The sequence below is a fragment of the Nerophis ophidion genome, linkage group LG27 (genome assembly GCF_033978795.1).
Source record: "Nerophis ophidion isolate RoL-2023_Sa linkage group LG27, RoL_Noph_v1.0, whole genome shotgun sequence".
NCBI lineage: Eukaryota > Metazoa > Chordata > Actinopteri > Syngnathiformes > Syngnathidae > Nerophis > Nerophis ophidion.
In genome coordinates, this window is record NC_084637.1 from 21,745,311 (window position 1) to 21,764,220 (window position 18,910).

The 18,910-nt window shown below is 47.0% G+C and overlaps 1 protein-coding gene across 1 annotated transcript in view; it reads left to right on the forward strand.

Annotated features, from left to right (window-relative positions):
• Nucleotides 1-3,838: 3,838 nt before the first annotated feature.
• The window catches only part of tm9sf4 (transmembrane 9 superfamily protein member 4), a 77,971-nt gene continuing 62,899 nt past the window's right edge, over nucleotides 3,839-18,910 (forward strand). The window contains exon 1 of the mRNA XM_061889708.1: nucleotides 3,839-3,880. Coding sequence (XP_061745692.1) covers nucleotides 3,854-3,880 — 27 coding nt within the window. The 5' untranslated portion in view covers nucleotides 3,839-3,853. The remainder of the gene's footprint in view (nucleotides 3,881-18,910) is intronic.

Below are 18,910 nucleotides of genomic sequence, written 5' to 3' on the forward strand. Positions count from 1 at the left end.
CCAGCGTCTGGAAAACAGCGGGAGCGTTTGTGAGGCCAAAAGGCATGACTTTGTACTCACAGTGGCCGAGGTGAGTATTGTACGCCGTCTTCCATTCATCACCCTTCTTGATCCGGACCAGGTGGTACGCATTGCGAAGGTCGAGCTTAGTGAAGATGGTGGCTAGTGCAAAGGGTTCAAAAGTTCTGTTCAGAAGGGGCAGTGGGGACTTATTCTTGATAGTTATGCTATTGAAGTGCCGGTAGTCAATGCAAGGTCGCAAGGACCCATCCTTCTTGGTCACGAAGAAAAACCCCGCCGCCATTGGGGGTTTTGGACGGGGTAATGATTCCAGACGCCAGTGATTCTGTGATTTAATCCCTCATGGCCTCTATTTCGGGAAGGGACAGGTTGTAAAGACGGCTGGAAGGTAGGGGGGCCCCGGGAAGTAGCTCGATAGCACAGTCGTAAGGTCTATGTGGCGGAAGCGATTGAGCGCGTTCCTTACTGAAAACCTCAGCGAGGTCATGATAGCACTCTGGGATGGTAGAGAGGTCGACCGGGGCTTTACGGTTCTGAGTGGTCCTGCTGGGGGCCGAGGCTGCCTTCAAGCAGTTAGCGTGGCAGAGGGTGCTCCATGGCATGATCTCACCGGAGGTCCAAGAGATGTGCGGGTCATGCTGCTTTAGCCATGATCTCCCTAAAACCACTGGAGCGACGGGGGCCTCCAGCACCCAGAAACGGATGGTCTCTGAATGGTTCCCGGATAAACTGAGTAGTAGGGACTCCGTGCGGTACCTGATGGGACCCAAAGGACGTCCGTCCAGAGCTTGGGCTGGAAGGTCCTTGTCCAGGGAAACTAAGGGAATCCCATTCTGTTGGGCGAACCCGTAGTCCGTCAGACTATCGTCCGCCCCAGAGTCCAGAAAGGACTTAACTTCCACTCTGCTGTTGTTCCACGTCAAGGAGGCGGAAAACAGGATGCCCGAGTTCCCTTGTTCCTGGGGAAGAGTCGAATGGCTCACCAGGATCTCCCTTGCTGGTTAGTCTGGTCTTTTGGTTGGGATGGACAGTAACGGACCATGTGTCCCTCACCCCCGCAGTAGAGACAAAGGTGCTGCCTCAACCTTCTTTCCCTCTCACCCACCCCCAAACGGGTTCTGCCCACTTGCATGGGTTCAGATGCTGCCACTGCAACTGATAATGGGGCAAGTTGTCCGCCGGACGGGGATCTCCTAGTGCCACAACGGGCTCTCTCAGTTGCTCGCTTAACAAGTCTCTGGTCGTAATTTGCTACAAAAAAGTTACCATGCTAACGTTAGCATGTTAAGGGATTTGGGTAAGACACCCTAAGCTAAAAGCTATGTAGTACAAACACATGTTTTACCATATAATGCAGCTAAAACATCAAATAAAATAATAGAAGACATTACACATTTCAATATTGCGCAGTGCTGTACCTGCTTGGTATATAAAGTACTATATGTAGATGAGGTAGCCCCACCTTCCGCCCGAGTACAGCTGGGACTTACAAGTTTACTTTGAATCATGGTACCCAGATTGTTGGGAACTCGCATGGCTGCAGTTGTGTGCCCCCAATGATGCAAGAATCCAGGAGAGTTGAGTGAAGGTAAGAAAATAATTTAATACTCATAAGAAACAGAAATAAACATGAAGCAGTCTTGCATAGTAAATTCTCCAACATAGATTTTATCATCGAGCACTGAGGAGTGCTCGAGTGAAACATAATTAGAGAGTAGTGTGATTGACAGCAGGTGTGAACCGCTGCCAATCAATGAAAACAGAAAAACAACAGTGCTCCGTGAATAAAACAGGAAATATAACAAAATAAGAGCACTGAACAGGAAGTAAATACAAAAACACGAAAAACTAACAGAAATGAAGTGACAGATTGTCACACAGATTGCAGTAGAGTACACCAATGGCTGCCGTGAGCATTTCATGCAACGCTGTGACACTAGTGTGTTAGTTTTTGATTAATCTCAGGTTTAATTCAATGGTTTTTCAGTACAACACATATAATTATTTATAGCAAACATTTCTTTCTAGTCAAGGTTACTTGACTAAAGGTGGAAACCGTGAGTCAAAAAAGGTACACCAAATCATGACCTCACTGGCTCAAAGGAATTACATTATATTTATGTAGCATTGCATTTATATTTGATTTGGACAAACTGTCAGAATAATTGTATATAAGTAATCACACAACTTGTTTTCCCATTAGCTCAGGCTGCCTTGCTAGAAGACAAAAGCTGTCTTTGTCCTTATCAAGCAAAAGGCCTGCCGCTTGCAAACCTCCACTGTGTGCGATGGGATGCCATGTGGAGGTGTCGGTTTCTTTGATCTATTGACAGCCACAGGAAGACCTTGTCATGACCCGTGATCTATAAAGCAGAGAGGGAGCAGAACATGACACCGCTCCAGGCACCTTTTCTTTAAACTGCTTATGACTGAGGGTGGCAGCAGTTTATGACCCCCTCCCCTTAGAAACAGCTGCAGCCATGTAATCGGGAAATGCCCAAATAAATGAGGAGGCGTGGAACTCCCTCCTCAGAGCGGCGGGGCGATATTTTAATAGGGTAAAAGTGCACAAGCTCTCTTCTTTGAGCTAAATTGAATCCTGTCTCTGTTTGATTTCCTTTGTTTCTTGTCTTGTCTAACAGATGTCACTGGTGTTTGAACCTGACACAAACCAAACTGAAAAAGATGTGGCGCCTCATGAGTAAACACCCAACTGGATTATGAGACAGGTACAATCATTTATTGGGGGAAACACAGTTTAGATAAGAAAAGACTACAAGTGGAAGATGGGAGACATGAAGAAAACTCTCAAAGGGGCATTAAGCAGTAACAAGTGCATTTTAGTGAAGTTCCTAAAACAGATGGGATTATGGAGTACAATTTAGTATGGAAAGGAATATGAGGGAGGGAACTCGGGTTCTCACTCATATAACACAGAATAGAATAACATAAGCTGTAACTGAGCTATCAGATCTTGTTAATGTTCATGTGCCCGATGGCGGACGGGAAAAAACTGTTCAGGTGGCGGGAGGTGTGGGTCTGGATGGACCGTAGTCTCCAGCCTGAGGGGAGAAGGGAGAATAGTTTGTGTCCAGGGTGAGAAGAGTCAGCTGTAATCCGACGCACACGCCTCCTGGTCCTGGAGGAGAACAGGTCCTGGAAGGGTGGGAGTTTGCAGCCAATGACCTTCTCAGCAGCACGTACCATGCGCCGCAGTCGATGCTAGTCCTGGACTGTGGCGCCAGCATACTTACCAACCCTCCCAGATTTTCCGGGAGACTCCCGAAATTCAGCACCTCTTCCGAAAACCTCCCGGAAGAGTTTTTCTCCCGGAAATCTCCCGAAATTTACGCCCCCTCCAGCCCCATGCGGACATGAGTGGGGACAGCCTGTTTTCACGTCCGCTTTCCTGTTATATAAACAGCTTGCCTGCCCAATCACGTTACAACATGTACGGATTTTTAATAAAAAAACTGCACACACAAGGAGACGAAGCAGAAGAACGAGGAAGTTACAGCCATAGTTTGGGGATCCCTGATCCAAACGTTACCACTGCCAGGTATTTTTCTCAATACTTATATTGTCACATTTTCAGAATGTGTTTGTTTTATTTTTGGCCAAAGTAAGACAAAGAAAACAATCAGAAGTTGTCTTTGGTATTTAGTTTTAGTGCTGTTGTGTTTGTTGTCTTCTCCCTGCCTTCTCTATTGGTTTGTCAGTTTCTTTCCCCAGTCTTTTTGTCCCCAACGAGGCACACCTGCTGCTAATCACTTCCCGGTAGCATTTAAGCGCGTCTCCGCCAGCTGGACCCTGCCGGTTATTGTTCCTGAACATGTGCTACAATGATTCAGCTGCCCTGGTATGTTGCCTTCGCATATTCCTGTTAATCTTGACCTAGTTGTGGTTTTGTTTCCTAGCCACCTTGTTTCGAGAGAACTATTTTTGCCACGCTGTGTGCGTCCTGGCCTTTACTCCGCCAACCTCTGAAAGACACTACTTTTGTTCAATTTCCCATGGTGTGCGCTTTTGCCCCATCACCCTTTGTTACCATTTTGGACTTATTAATAAATATTTTCATTTTTCGCCACATACCTTGCCACCATTCTCTGCATTCGGCGGCATAGCTCGGTTGGTAGAGCGGCCGTGCCAGCAACTTGAGGGTTGCAGGTTCGATTCCCGCTTCTGCCATCCTAGTCACTGCCGTTGTGTCCTTGGGCAAGACACTTTACCCACCTGCTCCCAGTGCCACCCACACTGGTTTACATGTAACTTAGATATTGGGTTTCACTATGTAAAGCGCTTTGAGTCACTAGAGAAAAGCGCTATATAAATATAATTCACTTCACTTCACATTCCGGGGTCCACCCTTGAACTTAGCCTAACAAGTGCCTTGACTTTAATAGTCTGGCCCGCGTGTGCACAGATTTCCCTCCATGCGGCCCCTGAGCTAAAACGTGTAGGACACCCCTGATGTACAGTATTACAGTATATGTATCAGATGCAGCAAAAAAAAAAAAGAGTACCATTAAATAGAGTACATCAAGTAGAAAATAGACATTAGAAACAAAGAGGGGTAGTTAACATAGAAGCGGTCAGACAATTAAATAAACAACTTAAGGCTTTGGCCCGTGGTCCGTTGTTTGGGGACCCCTAGGTTTGACTCCCACATAAACACCTCACAGAAATTTTATAGGCAGACCCTTAGGATCATGCTACTGGTGCATAGAAATGTATGCGGCTTGCATCATACCATCAGCCAACCATTTTCAGTGACGGTTTAGGTTTGTACTCCCATGAGTCAAAGTAACCTTGTATATAACTTTAAAAAATCCAAAATTAGTTTTTACTACATAAATGTTTTAGATCAAAATATATAGAATAAGATAGTATAGGATAAAGTAAAGGCCAAAAGTTTGGACACATCTTTTCATTCAATGTGTTTTCTTTATTTTCATGACTATTTACATTGTAGATCAGGGGTCACCAGCCTTTTTGAAACCAAGAGCTACTTCTTGGGTACTGATTAATGCGAAGGGGTACCAACCAGTTTGATACACACTTAAATAAATTGCCAGAAATAGCCAATTTGCTCAATTTACGTTTATTAAATATATATATATATATATATATATATATATATATATATATATATATATATATATATATATATATATATATAAAAAACGGGTATTTCTGTCTGTCATTCCGTCGTACATTTTTAGACCAGTTGATCTGCCGTTTCTTTTCTTTTTCTTCTATGTCCCACCCTCCCTTGTGGAGGGGGTCCGGTCCGATCCGGTGGCCATGTACTGCTTGCCTGTGTATCGGCTGGGGACATCTCTGCGCTGCTGATCCGCCTCCGCTTGGGATGGTTTCCTGCTGGCTCCGCTGTGAACGGGACTCTCGCTGCTGTGTTGGATCCGCTTTGGACTGGTCTCTCGCGACTGTGTTGGATCCATTATGGATGGAACTTTCACAGTATCATGTTAGACCCGCTCGACATCCATTGCTTTCTACCTCTCCAAGGTTCTCATAGTCATCATTGTCACCGACGTCCCACTGGGTCATTATTGTCACCGATGTCCCACTGGGTGTGAGTTTTCCTTGCCCTTATGTGGGCCTACCGAGGATGTCGTGGTGGTTTGTGCAGCCCTTTGAGACACTAGTGATTTAGGGCTATATAAGTAAACATTGGTTGATTGATTGATTTTTTTTTCCTTTTACGGAAAGTTTTTTGTAGAGAATAAATGATGGAAAAAACACTTAATTGAACGGTTTAAAAGAGGAGAAAACACGAAAAAAAAAAGAAAATTTAATTTTGAAACAGTTTATCTTCAATTTCGACTCTTTGAAATTTCAAATTCAATTGAAAAATATGAAGAGAAAAACTAGCTAATTCGAATCTAAAATTAAAAAAATAATTTATGGAACATCATTAGTAATTTTTCCGGATTAACATTAATTTTAGAATTTTGATGACATCTTTTAAATAGGTTAAAATACAATCTGCACTGTCTTATAATATGTAACAAATTGGACCAAGCTTTATTTCTAACAAAGACAAATCATTATTTCTTCTAGATTTTCCAGAACAAAAATTTTAAAACAAATTCAAAAGACTTTGAAATAAGATTTAAATTTGATTCCACAGATTGTCTAGATTTGCCAGAATATTTTTTTTAATTTTAATCATAATACGTTTGAAGAAATAGTTCACAAATATTCTTCCTCGAAAAAACAGAAGCTAAAATGAAGAATTAAATTAAAATGTATTTATTATTCTTTACAATAAAAAATATATACATATACTCGAACATTCATTTAAATTGTCAGGAAAGAAGAGGAAGTAATTTAAAAAGGTATATGTGTTTAAAAATTCTAAAATCATTTTTAAGGTTGTATTTTTTCTCCAAAATTGTCTTTCTGAAAGTTATAAGAAGCAAAGTAAAAAAAAATTATGAATTTATTTAAACAAGTGAAGGCCATTTCTTTAAAATATTTTCTTGGATTTTCAAATCCTATTTGAGTTTTGTCTCTCTTAGAATTAAAAATGTTGAGCAAAGCGAGACCAGCTTGCTAGTAAATAAATAAAATTAAAAAAATAGAGGCAGCTCACTGGTAAGTGCTGCTATTTAAGATATTTTTAGAACAGGCCAGCGGGTTACTCATCTGGTCGGTACGGGCTACCTGGTGCCCGCCGGCACCGCGTTGGTGACCCCTGTTGTAGATGGTCACATTTTTATTTTTATTTTCCTGAAGGAACTCTCCTGACGGAATAAATAAAGTACTATCTAATCTAATCTAATCAAAACTATGAACATGTGAAGTTATGTACTTGACCAAAAAAAGGTGAAATAACTGAAAACATGTTTTATACTCTAGATTTTTCAAAATAGCCACCCTTTTGCTCTGATTACTGCTCATGGCATTTTCTCCATGAGCTTCAAGCACACCTGTGAAGTGAAAACCATATCAGGTGACTACCTCTTGAAGCTCATTGAGAGAATGCCAAGAGTGTGCAAATCAGTAATCAGAGAAAAGGGTGGCTATTTTGAAGAAACTAGAATATACAACATATTTTCAGTTATTTCACCTTTTTTTTGTTAGGTACATAAGTCCAAATGTTTTCATTCATAGTTTTGATGCATACAGTGACAATTTACAATGTAAATAGTTATGAAAATAAAAAAAAACCATTAAATTAGTGTGTCCAAACTTTTGGCCTGCACTGTATGTTAAAAATGAGCTACTCCAACTTATTTTTCTTCTGATTGTATCTTATGTTTAGGACTTTTATTTCACACAGTTTATAGAGTTTTCCGACCCTGAAATAGGATTAACTTTACAAAAGTTTTGACAATATTCAAATATATAACAAGCATAAATAGCGTGGAACCCACTATTACTGTATTTCCTTGAATTGCCACAGGGCCTTGAATTACTGCCGGGTCAAACTCGCTTCACAAAATAATTAGCGCATGCTTAGTATTACCGCCTGGTCAAACTCGTAACGTCTCGAGTGACATTTCCCCTGTCATCATTTTCAAAATGTAGGAGGCTGATTTCAATACCGGTAATTTGAAATCGCATCAAAGAAAGAAGATTAAGAGCTATTCAGTAGGATTTAAGGTCCAAGCTTACATCACACTCTAATTTTTACTGCATGCCTTTGGTAAGCGCAGGAGTGAGAAGAGGTTTTAAATTAATTAGCGTCCCGGCGGCAATTCAAGTAAATACGGTATATATCATCCTACAATTCTCAGTTTCGGTTTAGTTACGACAACCATCTTTGTACTCCCGCCGTTATCTTGGTATTTAAATGGTATCTTGAGTCAAAGTAGCTTTACAAAGCCCGAGATATTTTTTTAATAAACTATTTAACCTTATATCATAGTTCAATTGGAAATCAAAAAGACTAGCATTTTGTTAAAGGGAATCATTATCACAATTTCTGAATGGTTAAAACCAATAAAAATCAGTTCCCAGTGGCTTATTTTATTTTTCAAAGTTTTTCTCAAAATTTTACCCATCACGCAATATCCCGGAAAACGGCTTCAAAGTGCCTGATTTACACCATCGCTATATCTACCCGTCTATTGTCCTGTGACGTCACTGCGTGAAGCCACCAGAAACAAACGTGGAGGATAGTACAGAAAGGTAGCTCGGATTCAAACTCTTATTTCAGCGGCGTAAGCGATTCAACAGATTACGCATGTATTGAAACGGATGGTTGGAGTGTGGAGGCAGGTACCGAAAACGAAACTAAAGAAGAAACAGAAGCTTTTGAGCCATATGACGACAAACAGCGGCACGGGAGGAAGCGCGGACGAATTCGGCAATCGCCTTCTAACCAACGATTAGTATGTGTTTGTTTGGCATTAAATGTGGGCGGAGGGAAAGGCTGGATGCAAATATAGCTACAAATGAGGCATAATGATGCAATATGCACATACAGCTAGCCTAAATAGCATGTTAGCATCGATTAGCTTGCAGTCATGCCGTGACCAAATATGTCTGATTAGCACTCCACATAAGTCAATAACATCAACAAAACTCACCTTTGTGATTTCGTTGACTTTATAGTTGGAAATGCATCTGCTTTGAGTGTCGCAGGATATCCACACATTCTTGCCATCTCTGTCGTAGCATAGCTGTCGCCGGTACAGTGTGCAGAACAAACGAGGGACTTTCGCATCTTTTGACCACTGGTGCAACTTGAATCCGTCCCTGTTCGTGTTGTTACACCCTCGGACAACACACCGACGAGGCATAATGTCTCCAAAGTACCGGAAAACAGTCGAAAAAACGGAAAATAACAGAGCTGATTTGACTTGGTGTGTGTAATGTGTTTGAGAAAATGGCGGGTCGCTTCACGATGTGACGTCACGGGCGAAAGGTCATCGCTCCGACAGGCGAACAATCGAAAGGCGTTTCAATCGCCAAATTCACCCTTTTAGAGTTCGGAAATCGGTTAAAAAAACATATGGTCTTTTTTCTGCAACATCAAAGTATATATTGACGCTTACATAGGTCTGGTTACAATGTTCCCCTTTAAGAAAGAGCTACTTTACAACTTGGTTTTCATACAGGATGTTTCTGTAAATAGCTGCATCCATCTTAGTTTAGTCAGGGAGGAGACCAAGAACCTGATGGTCATTCTGTCAGACCTACAACATTCCTCTGTAGAGAAAGGAGAACCTTCCAGAAGTACAACCATCTCTGCAGCAATCCACCACTCTGTATGACCTGTATGGTAGAGTGGCCAGACGGTCTGATGAGACAAAGATTACCTACTCAGTAGGTGGTTAGAGTGTCCGCCCTGACATCGGTAGGTTGTGAGTTCAAACCCCGGCCAAGTCATACCAAAGACTATAAAAAAATGGGACCCTTTGCCTCCCTGCTTGGCACTCAGCATCAAGGGTTGGAATTGGGGGTTAAATCACCAAAAATTATTCCTGGGCACGGCACCGCTGCTGCCCACTGCTCCCCTCACTTCCCAGGGGGTGATCATGGGGATAGGTCAAATGCAGAGGACAAATTTCACCACACCTAATGTGTGTGACAATCATTGGTACTTTGACTTTAACTTTTAACTTTGGTGTGAATGCCAGGCGCCGCTCATCACCAGGCCAATACCATCCCTACAGTCAATTAAACAAGGCCAAGGACCAATAGATTTCAAGATAGCAAGAGTAACTCTCCTTTTTAAAAAAGGAAGCGAATTACAACCTGGTAACTACTGACCTGTTTCTATTTTCAGTTCAATTTCGAAAGTAATGGAAAAAATAGTTTATGAACAGGTCGATAGATACCTTGCCACCAAAAATCTCATGTAAAAATTCCAATCCGGCTTCAGAGCTAACCACTCCACTGACACATGCCTTCTCTATCTAACCGACCACATCAAACATGCGGTGGACGCGGGCAAATACTGCGGCATGGTCATGCTGGCCTTTGACACCGTAAACCACACTATACTGTTGGATTAGCTCAGAGCAATCAGACTTGATAAAACCTCATCGAGCTGGATGCAATCTTACTTGGAGGGGAGGAGACAGGAGGTAGAGGTGAACGGCACAGTGTCGCCCTCCCTCTCAGTAAGCTGTGGAGTCCCCCAAGGCAGTATATTAGGGCCTTTACTGTTCCTAATATACGTAAATGACATGTCATCAGCATGCGACTGTGAATTGTTCCTGGTTTGCAGATGACTCGGTCCTGCTGGTATCCGGGTGGAAAAAATCCTCAGTGCTGAACTCTGTAGAATTTTCACCTGGTTCGCTCACAACAAGCTATCCATACACTTGGGTAAAACGTAATGCATCCCGTTTGGGTCCCAAATCAACCTTGAGAAAGTCAGTGACTTCACTATTAAAGTGGATGACACTGTTATCACCAGGAAAAATGAGGTCACCTACCTAGGTTCCATTCTAGAGGCTAATCTTTCCTGTGATGAAATGGCAACCAAGGTAATCAAAAAGGTCAACCAACGAACAAGATTTCTCTACAGAATTTCCTCTCTGGTCAACAAAAGCACCATGAAGATTCTAGCGGGAACTCTCATTCAACCCTTTTTCGATTACACATGCGCTAATGGTTTCCCAGCACCTCCAAAACCCTAAACTTTAGACTCCAAAGATCCCAGAACAAGCTAGTCAGGTTACTTCTAGACCTCCACCCCAGATCACACCTCACTCCTACCCACTTCTCCAAAGTGGGCTGGCTCTGGGTGGAGGACAGAGTAAAACAACTTGCACTGAGCCTTATCTATAAACATTTTTATACCTCCCTGATACCGAAGTACATGTCAAACTACTTCCATAATGTAAATGACCGCCATAACCACAACACCAGGGGGAGCTCCACAAACCACGTTAAACCCAGATTCCGATCTAACAAAGGTCTTAACTCATTCTCCTTCTATGCCACATCAATGTGGAATGCACTCCCAACAGGTGTTAAAGAAAGCGCATCTCTTTCCTCCTTCAAAACCGCACTAAAGGAACACCTCCAGGCAGCTACAATCCTAGACTAAGACCCTCCCCCTACCACATCCCATCTCCCCGGACTGTAAATAATCAAATGTCTAAACTTGTTCTTATGCTTTCTGAGCTCACTTTGTTAACTGCTCGCTGTACATATTGTAATAATCCCAGGAATGCAGGCTCATACAACTTCTCCGTTTTATTGTATCTTTATCGCACAAGATGCAAAACAACCATACAACAGCACTCATGTGTCTTTCCAGCCGACTTCCCGGGCAACTCGAACACACACCCTCTATCAACAACGTCACTTCCCTATATCTTCCCGGAAGTCCCGCCCCCCGGCCAAAGCCATTCGCTAACACCCCTGGCAGCCGCTACACCGCCCCCCCCTTACAAAAAGTCCTCTCCCTCGAGGACTGACCCGAAAGGCAACATTTGGTGACATCACAACAGCGTGTAAATCAGAGCAACACATTAGTGAAAACAAAACAATGTAGACAACGTAACCTTTACATCACACAAAACAGGTTTACAACACCGCACCCCATTTTCCCTAGTCTAAGGACACCACAAAGTCTTGCAAGCGGTCCGGGGGCCTCTTTTTCCGCCTCGGCCGCTCCCTTCCAGTCCCCAGAAATGGGACAACTGGGTCAGGTGTGCCAGTCCTGGGGAGGGAGCTGGAAGGGGCGGGGGACACAAGCGGAGGGGAAATTGGTTCTCCCTGGGGCATAAGCGGGGTGTTGGGAACGGGCTAGGTGGGCAAGGGAGAGGTCACCTGTGTATCCGAGGCAGGGGAAGGGGGATCCCCCCGTTAGGGGGCTAGTCTGTCTCTGTGGAGGGCCACTTTCCTTACCCGGGCGGGCAGCTGGATACGATACACAACCTCTCCCAGCTTCTGGAGTATCCTACAGGGCCCTGTCCATTTGCTGTCAAGCTTGGGACTGCGGCCCTTCTTCCGAATCGGGTTGTAAACCCAGACCAACTCGCCTGGCACGAAGTCCCTCCCTCGGGTCGTCATGTCATAGTAGCGCTTTTGTTTCACACCAGCTTCCTGCAGCCGCTCCCGAGCGAAACTGTGGGCTGAGTCCAGCCGGTCCTGTAATTTCCTGGCGTATTCTGGTCCTGCAGCGAAGGCCGGGGAATCAGGAGGGCGGCCAAAGGCCAGCTCTGCTAGTGTGCGCATCTCTCTCCCTAGCATTAGAAGCGCCGGCGTGCACTCCGTGGATTCCTGGACAGCAGAGCGACACGCCATATGCACCAGCGGTAGGTGTTCGTCCCAGTCACGCTGGTGGCGGGAGGTGACAATGGCGAGCTGGTCTCCCAGGTTGCGGTGGAAACGCTCCACCAACCCATCACTCTGAGGGTGCAATGGGGTAGTGCGGGTTTTGTGGATGCCCAGGCGCTCGCACAAGGCGGAAAACACCCGGGACTCAAAGTTCGTGCCCCGGTCACTGTGCAGAGACGCCATAACGCCAAACCGACTTATCATGCCCCCCACCAGGGCATCAGCAATGGTCTCTGCCTCCTGGTTGGGAATGGCGTATGCCTCTGGCCATTTTGTAAAATAGTCAATGGCGGAAAGGACATAGCGGTTCCCCTTGTCCGACCGTGGGTACGGCCCCGTAATGTCAATCCCCACCCTGTCCATGGGGCACCCCACTGGGAACTGTTGGAGTGGCGCCTGTGAGCGCCCAGTGGGGCCTTTGCGGGCAACGCAGGGGTCGCAGCGGCGGCAGAAATCATCCACATCTCTCTTCTGCCGACCCCAATAGAACCCCTGTCGCAGCCGCTTAAGTGTTTTGGCGACTCCGAAATGTCCAGACCCAACTTCCCCATGCACTGCCCTAAGCACCGCCCCTTGCAGTCCCTTTGGCACCACCACCTGCCACTGTTCTTCACCCGTGGCCGCGGCCTTAAATGCCCGCTGCAGCACGCCTTGGGACACCCGCAGTGAGTCAAACATGGCCCAAAGTCTCTTGGTAGCCTTGGAGAATGGTGCCACCGCCTCCCAAGGCGGGCGCTGCCCAGCCTCTACCCACTGCAAGACAGGATGGAGGTCTGTGTCACCCTCCTGTGCGTGCCTCCAATCAGTGTTCGTCACAGTCTGTAGCTCCCTGGAGGCAACGTTACCAGCCTGACTGACGGCCACACCCTCAGCACCTTCCGCCCGCCGCTGTTGTTGCCGAGCTTCCCTGCGCTCGCAGTAACGACATCCATCTGCTGCACACGGCCGGCGAGAGAGTGCGTCCGCGTTGGAGTGGCGAGCGCCCGGCCGATGTTCTATTTTAAAGTCGTATCCTTGTAGCTCTTCCAACCACATGGCGACCTGCCCCTCCGGCTCCCGGAAAGTCATTAGCCACTGGAGGGCAGAGTGGTCAGTCCTAATCACAAAGGGGAGGCCACACAGGTAGTATTTAAAGTGTCTGATAGAGAGCACCACGGCCAGCAGTTCTCGGCGGGTGACGCAGTAATTACGCTCCAACTTTGTGAGTTTCTGACTGAAGTATGCCACAACCCTCTCCCCTTCCTGCCACGGCTGTGCAAGTACACCCCCCACCCCCACTCCGCTGGCATCAGTGTCCAGTAAGAAGGGCAGGGCGAGGTCAGGTGGGGCGAGTACCTGGGCCTCACACAGGGCCCGTTTCAAGCCCCAGAATGCCTCCTGGCACCCTTCGGACCACACAAAGTCTTTGCCTCTTTCCAGCAAACGGTATAGGGGCGCGGCGATTGTAGCAAAACCCCGCACGTGCCTCCGGTAGTAAGAGGCAAGCCCAATGAAGCTCTTCAGCTGTCCTTGGTCTCGAGGGGCGGGCCAGTCCCTCACGGCCCGCACTTTCTCACCCATGGCGCCAATGCCATCGGCACCCAGCTCATGTCCCAAGAAAGTTACTTCTCGTCGCATGAAACTGCATTTCTCAGGGTGCAGTTTAAGGCCCGCTGCTCAAATCCTCTCCAGGACTCTCCTCAAGGACCCCAAAGCTGCTTCGAAAGAACGCCCGTGTACCAGGATGTCGTCCAGGTATACCAGGCACTCTTGGCGTGGAATACCAGCCAGTACTTTGTCCATAAGCCGGGAGAAAGTGGCAGGTGCATTACAGAGCCCAAAACTAAGGACTTTGAATTGCCAGTACAGAAGGCGGGTTTAGGGCGTGATTCGGGAGAAAGGGGTACTTGGTAATATCCGCTCTTAAGGTCCAGAGTGGTGAACCACGAAGAGCCGGAAACTAGGTCCAGGGACTCATCAATACGGGGTAGGGTGTAAGAGTCCTTTGTGGTCACTTCGTTCAACCGTCTGTAATCTACACAGAATCGCCAATCATCAGCCTTCTTCTTCGCGACCATGACCACAGGTGCCGCCCAGGGACTCTCAGACGGCTCAATAAAGTCGGCCCGCAGCAGGTCATCCACGGCCTTGTCGCATACCTGCTGCCGAGCGAGGGGGATGCGGCGCGCGTGACACTTGATGGGCCGCGCCAAGCCAGTGTCTATTACATGCTCTGCCAAGTGGGTTCTTCCCACTTCACTCTCATTCGTTGCAAAGCTGCCCTGAATTCCATCAGCAGCTGTTTCAGCTGTTCTTGTTGCTGTTTTTCCAGGTCTCCGTACTCCTCTCTCCACAACCCTCCCCCTATGACCGGGGGGCCCGGCGGTGGGCGAGGGGATGTCTGGGGCTGGCATCCCCGGGTAGTAAACAGCTCTTTCTCCCCCCTCATTGGCTGAAGGGCGACAGGGTGAGGGCAGGAGTAGTAACTTGGTGCGGTGTGAGGCAACCAGAATGCAGAGGCATGCAGTGAAACGGGAAGGGGCCCGGGAACTAGGGTACCCATGGCAACTGTTGGGCCCCCCGGGAAGTTAAGTGTACCCCTCCCCATGTCTAGCAGGCACCCAGTGACTTGGAGGAAGTCCAGCCCTAAGATGCAGCAGTCTTGCACGTCTGCCACCCAAACTAGATGGCGGACTTTTTCCCCCCACGCACAACCACAGGAACCCCTTCCCCACCATAGGAGCAAGCTGGCCAGTGACTGTGCGGAGCTGTACTGCTGTAGGCTCAAGTGGTGTACTGCTGGGCAGAACATCTGGTCTTACCAGCGTTACTGATGACCCTGTGTCCACCAGGCCCGCGGTAGGCACCCCCTGGACAGAGACAGCAACGTGGCAGGACCCCCCTCCCTTGGGGCCCCCTCGAGTCCAACCCACCGCCATTGGTGGCACACTGCTGTCATCTGCTTCTGGAGGGGACGGAGCCCCTCCCCCCTGGCTGTGCTGACGGGCTCCCTCCAATGCCTGACGAGCGTGTGCTGGCAAGTCAGGGTTCGTGGTGGCCGTAGGGGCCCGCATATCCCCGACTATGCGGGCCCGGCGCCGTTTCCCGGCTCACGACGAGTGGCAGGGCACTCCCTGCGAAAGTGTCCAGGTTGGCCACATCCCCAGCAGACCTGCATGGGGCACGGGCCACGTTGATTTTGCAGAGTCACCGCCCTCAGTAGTTCGGTAATTTCTGTCGCCCAAGCCGGCGCCATGTCACCAGACGGGTGTGACGACACCGCCCTCACTGGATGGGGTTTCATTTCCAGTTCCCCAGCTGCAGCAGCACTTCCCAGCATCTCCCTCTCAACAGCAGCTTCCAGTGCCTCCTGCAGGGACCTCGGGTGCTGAAGCTGCACTTGCACGCGCAAGTCAGGAGGAGTAATGGCTCCAACAAACAGGTCAGTTGCGAGTTCGTTTTGTGCCTCAGCAGGCAGGTGACCATATGCACGGCGCACCTGGCCCTCAATGTCATTAGCGAGCCCCCGGAGTGGCTCGCCAGGCTTCCTGCACCTCCCTCTCAGTTCAGTTTTTAGAAGTGCTGGCTGAGACCATCTCTCAAACCTCCTCTTGAGCGCCCCCACCAGGGCTGCGTAGCATCCCTGCTGTTCGGGATCCAGCAGCAAGAGGCACGAAAGAGCCTCTCCCTCTAGACACAAAGCCAATTGCAATGCTTTGTCCTTTGCTCCCCACCTTCTAGCGTCTGCCAACAGTTCAGATTGAGCGTGGAACGCCTCCCAATCCGATCCACCGGCAAATTTTGGCGTCTTCACTGATGCAGAAGTTGCAGGCGGCGGCAACTTTACATCTTCACGGGTCGACGAGCCGCTAGTGTGCGAGCAGTAGCGTGGCTGTTCGACAGTCACCCGCTCCAAAACAGCGTCATCCCGCTCCACTTTATACTTCCTTTCACCGGAGCTAAACATGATAAACGGCTAGCGGTCCTAGCTAACTCACAGACTGAAGCTAACTGGCTAATGCGTCCTTACCGCGACAAAGTCTCTTTCGAACTCGCCGTTTTACTTCTGACACCAGTGTAATAATCCCAGGAATGCAGGCTCATACAACTTCTCCGTTTTATTGTATCTTTATTGCACAAGATGCAAAACAACCATACAACAGCACTCATGTGTCTTTCCAGCCGACTTCCCGGGCAACTCGAACACACACCCTCTATCAACAACGTCACTTCCCTATATCTTCCCGGAAGTCCCGCCCCCCGGCAAAAGCCATTCGCTAACACCCCGTAGCAGCCGCTACAATATCCTACAAAGTCGGACCTACACTGTTTTAATGTCCATTTCTCAGATGATATAATTGTTGATGACTGAAGTGCTGATATCAACCAGACCTAAAAAACTGGCCTGTTGTATTCTGTTTTTTTCTTTTTTTGATTGATTGAAACTTTTCTTAGTAGGTTGTACAGTGCAGTACACATTCCGTACAGTTGATCACTAAATGGTAACACCCGAATAAATTTTTCAACTTGTTTAAGTCGGGGTCCACGTTAATCAATTCATGGTATGGTAAAAACAACATGAGGCAGGGAAGTGCTGATTTGGATTTTCATTTCTCTAAACATTGTTAAACTTTAGTATGTTAACTTTTTTGAGCCCATTTTGCAGCCAAACACATCAAATTCATATATCATGGTACTTGACATGTGCAAACTGTTAGCATGCTTACCTTAACAGGCTTGCATGCTAACTTGTCGAGCTACTTTTACAGCGGTTCATTTCAAGGTCATATAACTTGGTACTTGACAAATGCTAGCTGCTAGAATGCCAACCTTGCAGCCGTGCACCTCAGAGTCAGAAAACCATACCAACCATACCAACTTTATTTATAAAGCCCCTTAAAAACAACCACAGTTGAAGAACAAAGGGCTGTACACCACAAATAAATACAGGCAAAGGACAAACTAAATGGTAAATGGGTTATACTTGTATAGCACTTTTCTACCTTTAAAGGTACTCAAAGCGCTTTGACACTATTTCCACATTCATCCATTCACACACACATTCATACACGGATGGCGGGAGCTGCCATACAAGGCCCTAACCACGACCCATCAAGAGCAAGGGTGAAGTGTCTTGCTCAAGGACACAACAGACGTGACGAAGTTGGTAGAAATTGGGGATTGAACCAGGAACCCTCAGGAGCTGGCACAGCCAATCCTCCAAATGTGCCACGTCGTCCTCGTCCTAAGAACAATTGTTTAAATAAAAAGCAGTTATAAAGTTAAAAAGAGTTTAAAATCTCATGTTGGGTTAAAAGCCAGTGAATAAAAATGGGTTTTAAGGAGGGTCTTACAAGTCGCCGAAAAAGGGGCCTGTCCCACATGGAGAAGGAGATCGTTCCAGAGTTTGGGACCCGCAACAGAGAAGCCCCTGTCCCCCCGAAGCTTGCGCTTTGATTTGGGTACCATAACCTGGTACTTATACTTGGACTTAGACTTAGACTTCCTTATTGTCATTAAAATTTGAACTTTACAGTACAGATAAGAATGAAATGTTGTTGCATTAGCTCATGGTAGTGCAGGATAAAAAAGCAAGGTGCAGATAAATAAATAGACTTCTGTACAGATTGCACCTTTTGCAAATGCATTCAGGTTTATGGATGTATGTTATATTGTCTTTATATTCCAGCCAGTTAATCCATTTTTGAGGGGCATTAATGGGATTATTATGATGCGTTCAAGAGTCTTACGGCCCGAGGGAAGAAGCTGTTACAGAACCTGGAGGTTCTGCTTAGGAGGCTGCGGAACCTCTTTCTAGAGTCCAGCAGTGAAAACAATCCTTGTTGTGGGTGGGAGGAGTCTCTGCAGATTTTCTGATCCCTGGTCAGGCAGCAGCTTTTTGCGATCTCCTGGATAGGAAGAAGAGGAGTCCTGATGATCTTTTCCGCCGTCCTCACCACTCTCTGGAGAGACTTCCAGTCCGAGGCACTGCAGGTTCCAGTCCAGACAGAGATGCTGTTGGTCAGCAGGCTCTCTATAGTGCCTCTGTAGAATGTGGTGAGAATGGGGGAGGGAGCTGTGCTCTTTTCATCCGACGCAAAAAGTGCATGCGCTGCTGAGCTCCTTTTAACAAGAGCTCCGGTGTGCAGGGACCAGGTTATATTGTCAGTTATCTGCACCCCCAGGAACTTGGTGCTGCTTACCATCTCCACCGCTGTGCCGTGGATGAAGAGTGGAGTGTGGCTTTACTGGTGATTCCTGAAGTCAACGATGATCTCCTTGGTCTTGTTGACATTCAGGACCAGGTTGTTGGTTCTGCACCAGTCAACCAGATGTTTCACCTCCTCCCTGTAATCCATGTCATTGTTGTCACGGATGAGGCCCACCACTGTCGTGTCGTCCGCATACTTCACAATGTCGTTAGTAGTGCACCTGGTGCAGCAGTCATGAGTCATCAATGTGGGCAGCAGCGGACTCAGGACGCAGCCCTGGGGGGAGCTGGTCCTCAGGGAGATGGCACTGGAGGTGTTGTTGCCCACTCTCACAGATTGGGGTCTGTCTGTGAGGAAGTCAAGCAGCCAGTTGCATAGGGGGGTACTCAATCCAAGGGAGGCCAGTTTGCTCACCAAGTGCTGCGGGA